The sequence below is a fragment of the Triturus cristatus genome, chromosome 3_2 (assembly GCF_964204655.1).
Source record: "Triturus cristatus chromosome 3_2, aTriCri1.1, whole genome shotgun sequence".
Taxonomy (NCBI): domain Eukaryota; kingdom Metazoa; phylum Chordata; class Amphibia; order Caudata; family Salamandridae; genus Triturus; species Triturus cristatus.
Genome location: NC_140584.1, coordinates 484,649,193 through 484,669,369, shown reverse-complemented (window position 1 = coordinate 484,669,369; position 20,177 = coordinate 484,649,193). Strand labels below are relative to the sequence as shown.

Genomic DNA, 20,177 nt, shown 5'->3' with positions numbered 1-20,177 from the left:
TCTGAGTAAAGTATGTCATGAGCATCTCTCCAGTTATGTCGAATTGTCAGGTAACCTAGACTCCTCTCAGTCAGGTTTTAGGCCTAAATATAGCACCGAATCAGCCTTGCTAGCGGTCACTGGCAACATCAAAATGACCCTGGACAAAGGTCATTCTATGATTCTGGTGCTATTAGACCTATCTGCCACATTCAACACTGTTTCCCATCAAATACTACTCAGAAGGCTGAAGGAAATGGGACTAAGAGATTCCGCCTTTCGTTGGATGGCTAGTTTTCTCTCTGGTCGGACCCAGATGGTTAATTTAGGCCCGTATCGTTCGGCACCCATAGAATTTACCTAGGGAGTTCCACAGGGCTCCTGTCTGAGCCCCTCTCTATTTAATATCTATGTGGCTCCATTGGCTAATGTTCTAAGGAAGCATGGGTTTATTCCGATATCTTGTGCTGACGATACGCAGCTACTCTTTCCCTTCAGTGTGCTAACTCCGACTATTCAAGAGACCTTCTCTTTGGGCATGAATGCCACTTCACAATGGATGAGGAACTACTTTCTTCAGTGTAACATTGGGAAGACCGAGCTCCTACTTTTTGGTGAAGCCCCCTTATTATGGTCTCCCAATTGGTGGCCCTCTAATCTTGGAAGCCTCCTTTTCCCAAAACTTCTGTTAAGAACCTGGGAGTCCGGTTAGATCATGCTCTCACTTTCATGTGAGAAGAACATGTTGGCAAGACAGTTGGTACATGCTTTCACGTTTTGGGCCTTCTTCGGCGAGTCTTCCCTTTACTTCCAGATTCTGTAAAAAAGACACTGACTCAGGCTCTTATACTGAGTCGCTTAGATTATTGTAATGGTCTGATGCTGTCTGCCAATGAAGCGTCAATCAATAAATTACAGGTGGTTCAGAATACTGCGGCGCGACTGGTTTAAAATATGCCACCCAGATCTGCTTCCCGCCCTCTTCCCCTTAAACTTCACTGGCTTCCAATACGCCAACGGATCAAATTTAAGATTTGCTGTACTATTCACAAAGCATTATTTAATCTTGGTCCCAGCTATCTGGCAGAAAAATTCAGTCCCTATCTTCCCCCGAGATCTTTGCGCTCTAGTACCAAACACCTACTGATAGTCCCTAGAATTAGGAGAGCGAGATTAGGAGGGAAATCTTTATCATACCTTGGACCGAAATATTGGAATGAATTCCCCCTTTCTTTTAAGAGAGTGCTCAAATCACTTAGCTTTTAGGAAATCACTTAAAACTATTTTGTTCTGCTTTTAATAAAATAAATAAAATCAATCTTACAGCCTTCGTTATACAGCTGATATGCCTCCACAAAAGCGCGGAGATACTCCTTGTAGTCGATTCTGGCGCTATATAAACCCCTAAATAAATAAATACATCTTAAACAGTATAGTATGTCACTGTTATATTTCAATTGCTTTGGGGGTTATGAGTTACATGTCACCCTCCTTCCTCTAACGACAGTACATTTAAGGGTACTGCTTGCTATTCTGATCAGGCATATGAATCTATGAAAGATATAACTACAGGTATCCAGTATTGGTATCTTTCATAGATTCACATGCAACCCACCCTCCTCCCCGTGGAGGCAGTTATCTTTAGTCTTTGGGATTCTTACTTCCAACCTGTGCTTAGAAAATCTGAAGAGAACTTGCTACAGCTGGGAGTGTTCTAGCTGATTGGCTGGATTCCATTTAGTTCTTTTTTTAAAAGGACATAGATAGGCTACTGTTTAGATAGCTTTGGGCCATTATAGCCTATGAAGTTTTGAAGGCACTGCTTGAATATTTTATTGTGAGACTCCCATCTTGAGGGGGAATGATTCAGGCATGTGAATCTATGAAAAATAACCCAAGACTGGATAACAGACGTTTGTTTCTCCTGCAACACTTTTCCCCATTTTTCCTCCCACAAATTTGCTATATTTTGGCCACTTTCTCTTTCCCTCCAAGGGAATCCACAAACGCCGAGTACCTTTAAAGTCCTCAAGATGTTGGAAGAAAAGGACACAAATTTGGAGTGGATATCTTATGTGAACAAACAGTTACAGGGGCCGAAGCGCGAAATACCCCAAATAGCCAAGCATGGGGGTGGGGGGAGGCCTAGCAGCGAGGGGATACACTTTTCCCTTCATATGTAGCTTCTAAGAGTAGCACAAAACCCAAGGAATAAACTAGACTACATATGTAAAATTTCAGATGTACTACATGAACAACTAAAAGACCCATTTATGGTCAAATGCTAATGGAAATCTATAAAACAGAACATAATGAATAGAATACATCTTAATCTACATACGTTTCATTGCATGATAATTGGCCATCGGGAAAAAAATTATCTTCACTTTTATAACAATGATTGGCTTTCATTCACTTTGGCCATCCTATGTAGCACAATCCTACTAAAAGTAGCAAGGAAACCCAAAAAATAAGCTAGACTGCATATGTAAAGTTTCAGAATTACGACATGAACTAAAAGACACATTTATGGCCACAAGATTATGTAAACCAATAAATAAATACAATATATAAAAAGAAAGCAATCACAATACAATTTGAATGACACTCTGAAGTTACAGTTAGTATTCCCAAAGATTGGAAATCCTTGGATATTAGCTCTCTAATGACTTTCCACCGGTTTGACGAATCACCACAAAACCTTCCAGACCTACAGCATTGTCTCCATTTTGAGATGCTGTAAATATTTGTGGTGAATCAATAAGGGGGTTCTAAAGATAAAAGGGGATCTCAAAACGCTTTCTCCACCAATGCATTTTCCATAGACTATTGTATTTGATGTTGTGCGAAAACTGGTGAAAGGCTTTACGTGAAAATCAACAAAGGGTTTGTGGTGCTAAAATCCCCATCTTACCATCTTTCAGGGACAGGCAGACTGTTGTCAGAAAAACAAAATCTTCTACACAGTTGTGGCATTTACTGAGAAATATCCTATTTTTCCTATTTTTTGCGCTTTCAACCTCCTTCCAGTTAGTGGCAGTTATGGGTGTGAAAGCAATAATGGATCCCGGAAATCCATACATTTCGGAAAAGTAGACACATTTCTGAATTCAACAAGGGGTCATTTATGTAGATCCTTCAAGTCTTGTCTATAGAAACTAACAAGTGTGGCTCTCACTAGGTTCTGTTACCCAGAATCCCTTGGAAATATCAAACTTTGTCCAAAAAAAACAAATTTTCCTGACATATCTGTGATGGAAAGTTCTGGAATCTGAAGGGAGCCACACACTTCCACCTACCCAGCAGTCCCCAAAGTCAACCTATAAAAATAGTACCTCACTTGTGTGGGTAGGCCTAGTGCCCGCTACAGGAAACGGCCCAAAAGCAACGTGGACACATCACATCCAGTGAAAACTGACCCTTTTTTCGCAATCTGCCTAGCTGTGAATTTTGGACCCTAGCTCTGTCGGCACCTAAGGAAACCTAGCAAACCTATGCATTTTTTAAAACTACACATCCAGCGAAATTCAGAATGGGTTGATTTGTGTGGCTGTCACAACTTCAGTTACACAGAATCCCTTGTAAAGCCTCAAACTTTGTGGGGGAAAAAATAATAAATCCTCACATTTCTGTGATGGAAAGTTATGGAATCTGCACGACTCCACAAACTTCCACCCACTCAGCATTCCTCCAAGTCTCCTGATAAATACTGTACCTCACTTGTGTGGTTAGGCTTAGTGCCCGTGACAGGAAACTGCCCAAAATGCGATGTGGACACACCACATTTATCCACAGAAAACTGACCCTTTTTTTGCAATGCGCCTAGCTGTTGATTTTGGGCTCTAGCTGAGCCGGCACCTAGGAAACCTAGCAAAATGGTACAATTTTGAAAACTAGACACCCAGGGGAATCCAGAATGTGGTGACATCTATGGCTCTCGCCAGGTTCTGTTACCCAGAATCCCTTGCAAACCTCAAATTTGTAAAACAAAACACATTTTCATCAAATGTCTGTGATGGAGAGTTCTGGAATCTGCGTGGAGCCAAACACTCCCACCCACCCATCATTTCCCCAAATCTCCCCCAAAAAATGGTACCCAACTTGTGTGGGTCGGCCTAGTGGCCGTGACAGGAAACGGCCCAAAACGTACTGTGGAGACTTCAAAATGATCAATTACAAAAAGACCTTGTTTTGCGAGGGAGTCACCTGCGTTTTTGATCATACTTATAAAAAAAAAACCAGCATAATCCCTGGCCCCTGGTTAGCTCCTCCTCTCCCCCGGGGTAGCAGATTAGGGGCTATTGCCCCCATCTGCCTCCTAGGGCAGGCAGAAAGACTGTGGCTAATTGTTTGGGGGGTTGGGGGCTTTGGCATGCCCATTCTGGGCAGACCCCACCCCTATGTATAAAAATAAGTAATCCCTGGTGCTTAGTGGGCTTTCTGCCCCCTCCCGGGGGTGGGGCAGATCAGGGGCTATTGCCCCCATTTGCCTCCCGGGAAGGCAGAAAGACTGGCATTTTTGGGTAGGGCGTGGGAACATTGGCATGCCCATTATTGACAGCCTCTATGTATAATAAAAAGTACATCCCTGATGCCTAGTGGGCTGGGCTTTCTGCCCTCAGTAAGGGCAGATAAGGGGCTATTGCCCCCAACTGCCTCCCAAGGGGTTGCAGAAAGACTATGGCAATTTTGGTTTTTCAGGTGAGGGTTTTGGCATGCCCGTTCTGGGCAGCCCCCAACCCTATGTATTAAAAATAAATAATCCCTGGTTCCTAGTGGGCTTTCTGCCCCCCCAGGGCTATTGCCCCCATTTGCCTACTGGCGAGGCAGAAAGACTTTGGCATTTTATTTGGGGGGCATGGGGGTATTGGCATACCCATTATGGGCAGCCATTCCCAATCCTGAACTTTGAAAAAACAAAACCTAGTGGCTAGTTGGCTTTTTGCCTCCTGGGGGTAGATAATCTGCTATTGCCCCCATCTGCCTCCTGGGAGGAGGGGGGGGATGAAAGAGTGTGGCAATTCTTTTTGGGGTGGGGGCATTGGTATGCCCTTTCTGGAAACAAAATAATCCCTGCTGCCTAGTGAGCTTTCTGCACCCCCGGGTGGGCAGATATGGGTCAATTGCCTCTGGGGGGGTCAGAAAGACTATGGCTATTTTTTGGGCAGCCCCCACTCTGGTGCCTAGTTTGGGGGGGGGCAGATCAGGCTATTGCCCCATCTGCCTCCTGGGGGGGCAGAAAGACTTTGGCATTTTGGGTGTGTAGGGGCATTGGCATGCCCATGCTGGGCAGCACCCACCATAATAAACCAAAATAATCCATGATGTCTAGGGTGCTTCGTGCCCCCCCACGGGGGCATATTGGGGGCTTCTGCCCCCAAAGGGCGCAGATAGACTGAATATCCCTATTTTGAAATGAGGGGAGCAAAGGCCCTTGCCCAAGGGGCCCCTCCCTGGTGTCTAGTGGGTTGATCCCTGCTTGGGGATCGCCCTCCTGCTGCGATCCCCAAGCAGGAATCCTCTAGGATTCTCACTTTCCAATGATACCTTTCCTGTGTGTTTCGGTGCTCGGGGGACTGAATTTTTCAGTTTAATTGTCACTGTAATGACGTCAGCACGCCATGTGCACGATCGTCATTACACTGAAAAGAAAAAGAAAGCCTCTGGAGGTTGGGGAAGCTCTTCTGAGGCAAAAAAAAAGGAAATCCCTCTGCTGTTTCCAGCAGTGGGATTTTGTGCTATTGTGTACATGACGGAATGGTTCCGTCATGACCACAAGAGCACTGGTGCTCATGACTGAACCATTCTGTCATGAGCACCGAAGGGGTTATTGAAAGGCAATCTTTGTTGTTATAAAAATGAATATTAATATATTTTTTCCTTGCGGCCAATTATCATGTCCTCCAAAGAGTAGTTGTGTGGCTCACTGCTAGGTCAGTTTTTCATTTTGCAGCACAGGGGTGCATAAGAGGGATTTTTTGGGGGGGGCTTGTTGGGCCAGTTTTTTTTGTGAGCCAGAGAGCATGCAAAGAAAACGTATGTAGATTATATGTATTCTATTTGTTTATCGGTTTCCATTCGCACATGAGCATAAGTGGGTCTTTCAGTTGTTCATGTAGTAAATCTGAAACTACATATGCAGTATAGTTTATTTTTTGGGCTTTCTTGATACTTTTAGTAGTATAGAGCTACCAGAAATCACTAAATTGGAAAAAACGTATAACTTAAAAAATATTCTACTTACCTGTGGTACGCAAAAGAATCATCTGTGCACACCAATATCTAATGGTGCCAAATTTCAGCAAATTCTGACTGGCTACTTTCACACTACGCGATATACAAAAGTCTGTGTAAAATGCATTGGATAACTGAAAGAAACAGTTAGTTATAGATTTCTTACCATAGAATTGCCCCTATTCGTCAGACTGGATCATGAGAATTTTTTCTTAGCAGTACCGCTGCACGTCAGTAGGTGGCGTTGGTCGTGGTCGTTGGGATGGCGTTGCAGTACCGACTTAGACGCCGCCCCTACACGCTGACGTCAGTTCTTTCTTTTTCAGCGCCAGCCTAGCACAGATACGGAGAGAGCTACCACTTTAGTCACTTTTTGACTAAAGCTTTTTTCGACTTCTTTTCGAGTCTTCAACTCCTCATGTGCGAGGGATGTCTCATCGTCGGACCAGCTTCAAACCCTGCGAGGCCTATCACAGTCTGATGTCTGTGACGGACCCCCACCTTGTGAGCCTTTGGTGTCTGGAGTGTGACCACGACCTGAAGTCGTGCTCTGACTGCCGGGACATGAATCCAAAGTCTTGGGAAGCGGTCCCGAAAGCTATTGTAAGCCTGGCAGTCGCCTCCGTGTTGCTCCCGGTCTCGCTCGAGGGGAAAGTCTCGAGACCGTTCACGGAACTCTCGTCCAAGTCTTCAAAGTCCGCGGGTATGTCGAAGCACAAAAAGATGGTGAAGAAGCACCGGCACTCTTCTCCTTCTCCCCGTCGGTCGGCGGACACGACGCGGGATCCGGAGCGTCATCGCTCTAAGGCTCCATTGTCGTTGCCTCCTTCAGAGATGACTCCGCGCCTCCATTCGTTTCTGGGAGCCGGGGCATCCCCTGCCCAACTTTGTGCATTTTATGAAGCCCTCCACAGTATCTTTGGCAGCCTGATTCTGCCGGCGTGCCTTCGGGCCTGCATAGCCGGCTGGGGGTCTAGGGCCTTTGATACTGGCCCGCCACCATCGAGAGCATACAGCACCCTTTCCCCGAGAGCTTGGTGTTCCAAGCCTCTTCTTCCGAGGGCGCATTCCCTTCTGCTCTCCCAGACAGGGAATCCAAGAAGCTGGATAATCTTGAGAAGAGCATGTTCTCTTCCTCCAGCTTGGCACTGCGGTCCGTGAATACCGCGTGCCTCTTGGGCCCATACTCCCATACTATTTGGGATATGGTCAAGCAAGTGCTGCCTCAGTGCCTGGAGGAGGCCCGGTCCATTCTCTCCCTGGCAGTGGCAGATGGGAGAGACACAGCTAAATTCACCCCAGTCTGCTTTTGCCCCTTTCGTGGCTACGGAAGGGGCGCTGCACGGCATCCAGCCCAGTCACCGGTCCATGCAAGCTGCCCAGCCTCTCTGGGAGCCAGCGGGCGGGCCAGTCCACCCTTTCCCCTCCTGCAGCAGCCTCCAATCCCTCCTAGTCTGACCCTTCAAGGCCATCAACTGCCAGTGGGTGGCAAGATTTCGCATCACCTCCCCCACTGGCAATCCATCATGTTGCGCAGGCCACAGCGCAATGTGCCACCGTCTTTCAGTCGCATGTCGGAGGATCATTTGGCACTTCTCCCCCAGGAAGTTTCAGCTCTCTTGGCCAAGGGAGCCAACGAAAGGGTTTATGCACCAGAAGTAGGTCATGGTTGCTAGTCCCGCTACTTTCTGGTGCCCAAGAAGGACAAAGGCCTTCGTCCTATCTTTGACCTCGGGGGCCCTCAACCGAAGTTCACGTTGGCTCAGGTCAGGTCCTGTCTGCCCTCGACCCTAGAGACTGCATGGTGGCATTGGACATGCAAGGATGGCTATTTCCATATTCCCGTTCTGCCTACCCACAGATGCTACCTGCAGTTCACGGTAGGCCACAAGCATTTTCAGTTCACCGTGCTCCCCTTCGGCCTTTCCAGTGCCCTTCAGGTGTTCATGAAAATGATGGCGGTGTTTGCAGCTCATCTGAGCAGATCAGGGGTTCCAGTCTTCCCCTATCTCAACGACTGGCTGTTGAAGGCGGGTTCGCCCCAGGCAGTCGTCTCCCACCTCCAGACTACGAGGGACCTTCCGCACTCTGGGGTTCACTATAAACGTGCCGAAGTCACACCTGACTCCCTCTAAGATGCTCCCTTTCATCGGAGCTGTTCTGGACACAGTGCAGTTTCAGGCTTATCCTCCTGAGGAGCGAGTCCGGGATATTCGGGCTTTGATACCAATGTTTCAGCTGCTATCCTGGATTTCTGTGAGAATGGCCCTGAGGCTGCTGGGCCTCTTGGCCTCCGGCATCCTGCTGGTGGATCATGCCAAGTGGCATATGCAGTCTCTGCAGTGGGACCTGAAGTTCCAATGAACACAGCATCCGGGGAATCTTTCCGACTACGTCCAGATCTCGGAGGGAACTGCACAACAACTGCAGTGATGGTTAATGGACCAGAATTGGGACAGAGGTAGATCCCTCTCCCTTCCCCAACCAGACCTCACGGTGGTGACCGATACATCACTCCTGGGATGGGGCGGTCATCTGGGAGAGGTGGAGATCAGAGGAGTCTGGTCTCCGGTGGAAGCCGAGCTCCACATCAACCTGTTGGAGCTTTGGGCGATCTGCCTGGCACTGAAGGCATTCCTTCCCTCCCTCAAGGGGAAGGTAGTGCAGGTGTTCACAGAGAACACCACCGCCATGTTGTACTGCCACAGAAAAGGCGGATGGGCTCGTGGACCCTATGTCAATTGGCTCTTTGCCTTTGGACACAGCTGGAACATCAGGGCATGACCCTGGTGGTTCAACACCTGGTAGGTTCCCTGAACGCCAGTGTGGACAAACTCAGCTGTTGAGCCTGGTAGATCACAAAAGGCGTCTTTACTCAGAGGTGGTGCAAGGTCTCTTTTAGCAGTGGGGAGAGCCTTGGTTAGATTTGTTTGCCACTGAAGAGAACGTGCAATGTCAGCAGTTTTGCACGTTGGAGTTTTCGAAGCGGCCCTCGCTCAGCAATGCCTTTCGTCGCGAGTGGAGTAGCGGCCTTCTGTACGCCTTCCCGCCTGTACCACTTCTGCCCCGAGTGCTGAAGAAGATCAAGCGTGACCGGGCTAAAGTCATTCTTGTGGCTCCAGACTGGACATGAAGAGTCTGGTATCCCGAGCTCCTGAGCATGGCTATCGATCCTCCGCTCAGTCTGCCCCTTCGGGAGGATCATCTGTTAAAGCAGCAGGGGGCCGGTCCCCCCACCCGAACCTGTCCAGCCTTTGACCTTCCGCCCGAAGTCTGTAACGTCATCTTGGCAGCCAGGCGTCCCTCCAGGTATACGCCTGTCGATGGAATACGTTTGTGGCATGGTTCACAGCAACGGCTGTGGATCCTCTTTCTACCCCTCTTTCTGACGTTATTTTGTTTGTCCTTTCTTTGGCCTAGCAGGGCTCTGCTGTGGGCACTCTAAAAGGCTAACTTGTTGCTATTTCTGCTTTCCTTCGGCTACCAGATCAGCCCTCTTTATTCAAGTCCCCTATTGTAAACAGATTCTTGAAGGGCATTATACATCTTTTTCCTCCATCTCCTTTTATAATGCCCCAGTGGGACTTGAATCTCATTTTAACTTATCTTAAGTGTGCTCCCTTCGAGCCTCTTCACAACTGTCCTCTCAGGCTCCTTACCCTGAAAACTGTTTTTTTGTTGCCATCACCTCTGCTCACATGGTGAGTGAGCTCCAGGCTCTATCCTCTAAGCCCTCTTTCCTTCTCTGTGCATCTGGACAAAGTGGTGCTTAGGACCAGACCCTTGTTACTTCCTAAAGTGGTTACAGCATTTCACATAGGGCAAACTATCACATAGCCCACCTTTTTCCCACCTTCGCACCCTTCCAAGGAAGAGGAGAAACTCCAGCGTCTGGACCGTAAACGTGCGCTGTCCTTCTACCTTGACCGCACCAAAGGTTTCCGGGTGGATGATCAACTCTTCGTTGGCTATGTGGGTGCCAAGAAGGGTCGGACTGTCCAAAAGCATACCATCTCCTGATGGGTTGTCTTTTGTATTACAATGTGTTACGCTTTAGCGAAAAAGGAACCTCAAATAGGGCTGCGTGCTCATTCCACTAGGGCTGCGACAGCAACTACTGCATTGGCAGGTGGAGTCCCACTCCTTGACATCTGCCAGGCGACAACGTGGTCATCTGTGTACATGTTCACCAGGCATTACTGCCTGGACAGCCAAGTCCAGAGGGACGGCTATTTTGGCCAATCTGTCCTCCAGGACTTTCTGGTGTGAATTTGGTTCGCAGACCCTCCTCCGGGGTTAGTATTGCTGGGATATCTATTCTAAGGTAAGGAATCTATATCTGTCTCTTTCAGATGAACAAGTTACTTACCTTCAGTAATGATGTATCTGTAAGAGACATAGGTTAGTTATAGATTAATTACCGTCCCACCCATCTTCCCCGCACAACAAACTGACTTCTAGGGATAGAGACTCCCTTACAGGGCCCTAGTTGTGGTGCACCAGTGGTCAGTTTCTTTGATGGCTCTGCGCTTCTGGCTTGGAAAGTCGTGTCAGAACTGACGTCAGTGCGCAGGGGCACCTCGATGTCTACCGGCGACCACGACTTTGATGACGGACATGGAGTCGACCGATGCCACCTACGGATGCGCCAGGGTACTGCTAAGAAAAAAATAGCCAGATCCAGTCTGATGCCTGGGGGTAATTCTAAGGTATGATCTATAACTAAACTATGTCTCTTACAGATACATCGTTAATGAAGGTAAGTAACTTGTTCTTCAAGCCTGTTTTGGGACCCTCAATCTTTCTTTGCACCCCCTTCCCCCACACACCTTGAAACTTTCAGTCCTCCAACAATGAAACTGGTATAACAGGTCTGTAAATGTTCGTGGACATTTGCTAAATGGGTGCAAAGTTATTAAGGGACCAACATTTTTAAAAACGGTATCTTTGGTGATCCTCACTATAATTAAACAACAGGGACGGACCCAACACGGGAATCTAGGGCACTGCAAAACAGTGCCAAGGGAATGGGAAGGAAAAAAACATTTTTAAAAAGACCCTTACCCACCAACCTATTCGGTGGCATGCTTCACCATTAGGTTCACACCTGGGCGGCAGAGTGCAACCTAGGTGTGCTACAACGCCTGATTACAGCGGAGTGGGTAGTTTTTGTGAAGGGAGTGAGAACAAAGTGTGAGATAAAAATGCCTCTAGGATCCTCTGTCGAGATAGAACTACTTTAATTTTGAGGTCCCTGGGCAAGGTTAAAAATGAGAAAGGGTGGATACTTAAAAGGACTATAATGGCCTTTAGTATCCAAATAGCGGTCTACATGTTTTAGCCTATTCATCAAAATCAAAAGGTTTTCTTCAAGATCAGCAGTGCAGTGGGGCCAAATTAGAGGGCCTCTTGAAGTATCAGCACACACACTAAGATGTACTGTGGGTGCAGAGGTGTTGCCATACTTGCGGTTCACACTGGCATGTATAGGGTCTGAAAAAACAAAACAGAGCATGAAAAACATTCAAATATAGATCAAACCGTTCGTTACTCTGTCCAATACGACCCACATCCCATAACCAAGTGCAGAGGTTGGCCGAAAGGCCCATCAAGTAGATTCCCAATGGTCGCTTCAGAAACAAACTTGTGTGTGTACACTAGGTGCAAAGAGAATATACACACAGTGAATCACGTGCACAAGTGAGGCGAAAAGAGAGTGGCCTCCACCTCCTTCGAATACAGGATTGAAGAAGGTCTTGTGATATATACCAGTAGGATATTTACACTAGGTGCAGGTTTTAAATAAAGCAAGTGTGTAACATGCACAATCAGCCTCAAAATGAAGGCAAAAGAACAGCAAACCTCCACACCCACCAATGGCGGGGTGGGGGCTCTGTCGGTCCACACAGAACAGAGCTGTTGTCCTGTAGAACCAAGAAAAACATTCAGCCAAAACCAGAGTCTAGGAAAAACTAACAGATTTTACTTATCCGTGGCTACTTAGTATTTCTATCGATCCCTGCTGGGGGGAACCCTTGTAGTCACACACTATACCAAAAGAATGAGGTCCGGAGTTAGAACAGGGTTAGCATGATAGCAATAGTACGGAGAAGGACATGAAAAAAAGCAACGGGAAAGAGTCCTCCATCCAGGCCATAGCATTGGTAGCTTACTTCATCAAGGCGGTCCGTCCGCTTTTTAACCTATTCTGGTCCAGCTCGGGAACCCGGTGGTGCTGAGGCATCGTGGAGTGGAGATTTAAAAAGAGCACCAAACCCGGGAAATGCGAGCAGAAGCCTAGCGTGCATCGCGTCTGAGGTCATACAGCATGATGACGTCAAGACGTAAACGTGACGGAAATACAAGACCGTAACACTATTTGGGAATGCGGTCTAGGTATCAAAAAACAGTAAATCTAGTTCAGAGTCACACAACTACGGACCTCATTCTTTTGATGTAGTGTGTTAATACAGGGGTCCTCCCCCAGCAGGGATCGATAGAAATGCTAAATAGCCACGGACAAGTAAGATCTGTAAATTTTTCCTGGATTCTGTTTTTGGCTGAATGGTTTTCTTGGTTCTACAGGATAAAATCTCTGTTCTGTTTGGATCGACGGAGCCCCCCCTGCCATTGGTGGGTGTGGAGGTTTGCTGTCCTTTTGCCTTAATTTTGAGGCTGATTGTGCATGTTATGCACTTGGTTTGTTTAAAACCTGCACCTAGTGTATATATCCTACTGGTATATACCACAGGGCCTTCCTCAATCCCGTATTCGGAGGAGGTGGAGATCTCTCTCTTTTTGACTCACTTTTGCATGTGATTCACTGTGTGTATATTCTTGTTGCACCTAGTGTACGCACACAAGTTTGTTTCTGAAGCGACCGTTGGGAATCTACTTGATGGGCATTTCGGCCAACCTCTGTACTTGGTTATGGGATGTAGGTCGTATTGAACAGAGTGATGAACGGTTTGATCTATATTTTAATGTTTTTCATGCTCTGCCTTTTTTTCAGACCCTATACATGCCAGTATGAACAGTAAGTACGGCAACACCCATACCCCCACTGCACCCCTTAGTGCGTGTGGTGATACTTCACAAGGCCCTCTAATTTGGCCCAACTGCACTGTTGGTCCTGAAGAAAGCCTTTTGATTTTGATGAATAGGCTGAGACATGTAGACCGCTATTTGGATACTAAAGATCATTATAGTCCTTATAAGTATCCACCATTTCTCATTTTTAACCTTTGCCAGGGACCTCAAAATTAAAGTAGTTCTATCTCGACGGAGGATCCTAGAGGCATTTTTATCTCACACTTGGTTCTCACTCCCTTCACAAAAACCACCCGCTAAGCTGTAATCAGGCATCGTAGCACACCTGGGATGCACTCGGCCGCCCAGGTTGGAACCCAATGATGAAGCATGCCACCAACTAGGTTGGTGGGTGAGGGTTCTTTTTTAAAAACCTAATGTTTTTTCCTTCCCATTCCCTTGGCATTGTTTTGCAGTGCCCTAGATTCCTGTGTTGGGTCCGTCACTGTTGTTGTTTGATTATAAATTTGGGGATAAGAACGTACCCCACTATTCCTCGCTCTCTCTTTGGTTTTCCCGATCCTAACTATAACACAGAGTGGCTACCGCCACTCTGTTATACTGATAGATAGGTAGATAGGTAGATAGGTAGATAGATAGATAGATAGATAGATAGATAGATAGATAGATAGATAGATAGATAGATAGATAGATGGATATGCATTTTTTTATATATGTGTTGTTATGTCAGTCTGGTGCCACATAAATTGTATTTAATTTTGTTATTAGAGGATGTACCTTGTAATGGAGCTGTGTGAAGGTGGTGAACTGAAGGAAATTCTTCATCGAAAAAAACATTTATCAGAATCTGAGACTAAGCACATTATTCGCAGTCTTGCTTCGGCAATTGCATACCTGCACAAAAAGGGTAAGTGGAACCTTTTGGTACGTTGGTGTACTGTTAGTAAAAATGTCAGTGTGATATTATGAATGCAGCATGAATAATTAATCATATGGTGAACTTCTGAAAAATGCATTTTCAGTTGGATTACTGCGAGTATACTTATTTGCTTTCACAACACTGTTTGAATTCATGTATTTGTTTATAGCATAACTGTAACTTGAGATGTGGAGTGCAGTACATGGAGGTGCATGGTTAGATAGTCTGAGATGTATGAGCTAAATAGATGTTGGAGGATCTTCCCTGCTAGCCATTGATGATGAGATATGTACTCCTTGAAAAGCTGTCTTCAGCTTTTTTCACAACTTAATCAATAACAAGCTCGTTTTCTGTGTGTGTAGGGTTTCTTTATAGATTTTGGACGCATAGTCAAAGGCCTTCCTCCATGTTTCTTTTAGTTTTTTTGCATTTTTTAACTTCCAGGAATTCTCTGTCGTTACCCATTAGTGGCACATAGGATATGATTTACAAATGAGATCTGCTTATGGAGGTTCTGGAAGTCACATTTGATGCAGGTGTGACCCTTCTTGCATGCTAAAGTGACCTGTGCTTTCATATGCATTTACCCTAGGATGGATACGAAGTCAGTTTTGTGCAGGTCTCGACTCTCCACCGTTGTGACTGAGGAATCCAATTTCAGGTCATGGACCTTAAATGACCCATTAGGCAAAATGTTCTGATTTTCATTCTGCCCTCTAAGTAATGGGTAGAAAAGTAAATCATGTATGCCAGCGCTCATTACCTGCACAAAGTCTTCTGGTGTGCACAATGCAAGCAGCAGACATTTGTATTTACTATGTGTCTTCCCCTGCTCACAAGTCCTGACTAGATTATTGTTCATATTCAGGCACATTACATGTTGTATAAACCGATGTGGATGCTTCCGTGCCTCTCTGTCACCCGCACACACACACTCTCATGCTAAATAGTTAGATGCCAGTCAGTGAGCAGTGTAGGTTTCCAACCTGCTGTTTGTTTTCTGCTAGTGAAACTGTATGGGGAGCCATTCATGACAAAATTACAATTCTGTAAATGACACTTCCTGAAATGCATAGCACTTAGCAAAAAAAAAAAAAATCCATACAACAAAATAAATATAACATATTTCAAAACCAATATGATATATGGCAGAATCAATATACCATGTAGCAAAACAAATAAGATATACAGCAGCGTGAATACTTCACTTACACATATGCTAAAGTAAATAAAACATATATTAAAACCTATGTGAATCCTACTGAAAAGGATATGGCCCTCACTTAAGACTACACCAAGCACTGAAACTAATATGATTTGCATTAAAAAGAATACGACATTCGCTGAATAGATTGATGTGTTAATAGAAATATGGCACATGATGAAATTAATATGATGCACTGTAAAGAATATAAATTTCAATTAAATGAATATGACCCATGTTAAAATAAATATGATGTATTTTGAACCGAAAATAATAAGAGTTGAAACCATTACACATACTGCAATGTATATGACTGGTGCCGAAATAAACATGGTTTGTATTGAAATAATATTACTTGCATTGAAATGAATAACACACTTTAAAATGACTATAGCACACATGAACAATAATACAAGATATATGGAAATAAAAATAAGCCATGTTGAAACAAATATGACGTATGCTCAAATGAATATGAGATTAACTGAGATGAGTATAACAAGTATGTAAATGATTATGACCTACATTAAGATTTATGTGGCATGCATTAAAATCAATACAATGAGGGGAAAATTACGGACATTGAAATTAATTTGGCATGTATTGAAATAAATGGGTTATGCACTGAATTTATATGAAAAACTTTAAAATAACTGGCCATTGCTAAAATCAATATGATCTATGCTTAAACGAATGTTATGCATTTGAATGAATTTGACTTATGTTGAAATGAATATGACCTACATTGAATTGATTGTGATATGTATTGAAATGAGTATGACCCCTCTTCAAAGGAATATGACCTAAATCAAAATAAATATGACTTATGCTGATATGAATGACGTGGTGAAATAAACACCTCATGCATCGAAAGTAAAATAGCCTCTGTTAAAAAGAATTTAACAGCCCTTAAAATCAATAAGATGTACACTAAAATCAATATGACATTTACTGCAATGCATATGGTGTCATTGAAAAGAATGACACATTTTGAAGAGTCTCTAACATACTTTACAATGAATATTACAAGGGTTGAAATGCAAATGAAATTAATATGACAGTGGTTGAAATGTATACGGGACAAGTTGAAATAAATATTGCACCAGTTGAAATTAATATAATCTGTCAAAACTAATACGATGTGCTTTAAAATGAATAAGACCATCCTTGAAGATAATGTGAAACCCTGTGAGATAAATGTTATGCGATGTTGAAATAAATATGACCTGTTTTTAAATGAATATGGCATGTGCTGAAATGATAGTGATTAGCTTAGAAATGAATATGACATGTTGAAATGTATATTACATGCGCTAATATGGATATGACACCACCTGAAATTAATATAACAAGCACTGAAAAGAGACTACATCCTTTTAAAATGTGGTACGTGTACATGTATCATGAGGAGGTTGTGGTACAAAGATATGCAGTGTGCGGCAATTGAGGCAAAAAGGCAGAGACAAAGTATTGCCCTCATATCTTATAAGAGACTTCTAGCTGCAGACTCCTTACCTTTGAATTTCCCAGGCGTCAGGCTGGATCCGGAAACTTCTGCTGAGAAATACCCCTTGCGCACGTCGTCGGGTGGCTTCATTCGGCTCTGCGTGTCGTTGATGACGTCGGTTATGACGTCGCAGTGCTTACATAGGCGCCACCCAGGCGCGCGGACGTCAGTTATTTTCTTTCCGCGCCAGTCAAGCGCTGATCCGGGAAGAGCCACCCCTCTGCTGCTTTTTGGCAGGTTTTTTCTCGACTTTTGACGAAATATTTGAAGACTTTGTGTGCGAGGGATGTCTGGTAGGAACAGGTTTTAAACCGTGCGGGACTTATTCCCATAGGATGCCGGTTACCGTTCCCTACCGCGTTTGTCTGTGTTGTCTTGAACGCGAACACGATTCAAAATAGTGTTCAGACTGCCGGGCGATGGCTCCGAAGATCTTGAGGGAGCGGGCACTGAAGTTGCTCGTGGCCCGGCAGTGGACACCTTCGAGCGAGACTCCGAGGAGGTCACGATCCCGTTCGAAGAAGAGGAGGTTGCGGGATCGCTCTCGGAGCCCCAAGTTCTCTTCCTTCCTTTCGAGGTCATCTGAACACTCGGGGAAGAGGCACAAGAAGAAGTCCAAGCAAACCTTGACTTCATCTCAACTTGCATCCGTGGTCGAGAGAGGTAAGGAGCACCAACGCTCTAGGCACGGTTCTGCAGAGCCGGAGCCAGAGTTGACTTTGCGCCTCCCTCCATTTCGGGAGCCAGAGCGACTTCCGTTGGTGAGCCCTCGGGCCCGTGGGGTCGGATGGGGCCCCATCGGATTAGACGTCCTCTGCTTCGGCCAAGGCACCGGTGGGTCCTCAGGGATCCGCGAGTCGTACCGTCGCGACCTCTCCCGACGTCGAACCTGAAGTCGGTGCCGCTGGCATCGCCGGCGGATGTCGGCGGTGCAAGCCCCATCCTCATCCCCTACGACACGGAGCCGGAACGGCGTTGTACGACTCCGATTCCTACCTCAACAGAACCCATGGCCTGAGCACTTTGTGGATGTACTAGGCTCAGGAGAGGATTGGGAGGAGTCTGGAGACCGGTGAAGTTGACTCTGAGGCTGTTGGGCCTCATGGCCTCCTGTAGCCTGTTGATAAGACACACAAGATGGCGTATGCGAGCTCTGCAGTGGGATTTGAAGTTCCAGTGGGCACAGCATCAGGGAAATCTCACCGACTTGGTTCAGATCTTGGAAGGAACTGCGAAGGATCTGCAGTGGTGGTTAACGAACCGAGATTGGGTCAAATGTAGACCTCTATCCCTTCCCCAACCCGATTTCACAATTGTGACAGATGCTTCACTTCTGAGATGGGGAGGCCACTTGGGAGAGATTGAGATATGAGGTCACTGGTCTCTGGCGGAGACGGGCCCCAAATAAACGTATTGGAACTCCTAGCGATTCGCTTGGCATTGAAAGCATTTCTTCACTCTTTCAAGGGGAAGTTGGTGCAGGTGTTCATGGACAACACCATGTGGTACTGCAACAAGCAAGGTGGGGTGGGGTCAAGGACCCTTTGTCTAGAGGCCCTGCATCTCTGGATGTGACTGGAACATCAGCGCATAACCCTGGTGGTTCAGCACCTGGCAGGTTCTCTGAATGCCAGAGCAGACGATCTCATAGGTCGATGCCTAGCAGATCACAAATGGCGTATCCAGTCAGAGGTGGCGCAAGGTCTCTTTCAGCAGTGGGGAGAACCTTGGTTAGATTTGTTTGCCTCCGAAAAGAATGTGCAATGTCAGCAGTACTGCGCGCTGGAGTTTCCAAGCGGCTATCGCTCGGTGACGCATTTCGTCACGAGTGGAGCTCAGCCTGTTGTACGCCTTTCCGCCCAAACCACTCCTACCCAGGGTTCTTAAGAAGATCAGGAGTGACCGGGCCCAAGTCATCCTTGTGGCGCCGGACTGGGCAAGGAGAGTCTGGTATCCAGAGCTTCTGAGCATGAGTGTCAATCCTCCGATCAGGCCGCCCCTTCGGGAGGATCTTCTGTCGCAGCCGCAGGGGAGGGTTCTCCACCCGAACCGGTCAACTCTGCGCCTCGATGCATGGAGATTGAGTGGCGACAGTTGATGGCTTTTGACCTTCCTCCGGAAGTCTGTAATATTATTCTGGCGGCCCTCCACTAAGTCGGTATACGCCTGCCATTGGCAGAAATTTGTATTATACTGTACAGAAAGGTCTATTGACCCTCTTTCTGCTTCTCTTTTACTGTACTTTTATTCATTCTGACCCTTGCCCAGCAGGACTCTGCTTTGGGAACTCTTAAGGGTTATCTTTCTGCTCTGTCTGCTTTTTTGAGGCTGCCAGACCAACCTTCTCTCTTTAAATCTCCTATTGTAAATAGATTTCTAAAAGGGCTGGTTCACTTGTTTCCACCCACGCCCTTTATTATGCCACAATTGGACGTTAATTTGGTCCTAACGTATTTGATGTGCGCTCCTTCTAAAACTTTGCATAATTGTCCCCTCCGGCTTTTGACCGTCAAAATAGCCTTCTTAGTGGTGATTACATGGGCCCAGAGGGTGAGTGAGTTGCAGGCGTTATCCAGCTTGCCTACTTATTTTATGTCCTTTCAGGACAAGGTGGTGCTTCGCACCAGGGCATATTTTTACCAAAAGTCGGGACCCCATTGCATCTGGGTCAGTCCATCACTTTGCCCACCTTCTTTGCTCTCCCGCATCCTTCTAAGAAAGCGGAGCATTTCCACCGACTGGACCCAAAAAGAACGTTGTTGTATACCTTGACCGCACAAGAGCGTTCTGGGTGGATGGTCAACTCTTTGTGGGGTATGTGGGAGCAAAGAAGGGGAAGGCTGGGTTGTTCTCTGCATCAAAATCTGTTACGCCTCGGCAAAGATGCAGCCCCCTGAGGGATTAAGAGCCCATTCCACCAGGGGAAAAGCTGCGATTACGGCTTTGGCTCGGGGTGTCCCAGTCCAAGACATCTGTCAGGCAGCGACGTGGGCATCATTGCACACGTTCGCTAAACATTATTGCCTTGATTGTCAAGTGCGCAGGGACGGGCATTTTGCCCACTTGGTCCAGCAAGACATTTTAGTCTGGTCAATGAGTCTGCAACCCACCACCGGGATTGTATGGCTTGGGAATCTGATTGAAAGGTAGGGAATCTGCAGCTAGAAGTCTCTATCAGATGAACAAGTTACTTACCTTCGGTAACACATTAGCTGGTAGAGACTCTATCTAGCTGCAGATTCCTTACAGCCCCACCCATGCCTCCTCGCTTTGCGGACTGATGT

At 46.1% G+C, this 20,177-nt stretch overlaps 1 protein-coding gene across 5 annotated transcripts in view; it reads left to right on the top strand.

The window, feature by feature from the left end:
- The window catches only part of STK33 (serine/threonine kinase 33), a 1,543,521-nt gene that overhangs the window by 578,804 nt on the left and 944,540 nt on the right, over positions 1-20,177 (top strand). For all 5 annotated transcript variants that reach the window (XM_085648124.1, XM_085648123.1, XM_085648121.1 and 2 more), the window contains one exon: positions 14,032-14,170. In XM_085648124.1, coding sequence (XP_085504250.1) covers positions 14,032-14,170 — 139 coding nt within the window. The remainder of the gene's footprint in view (positions 1-14,031; positions 14,171-20,177) is intronic.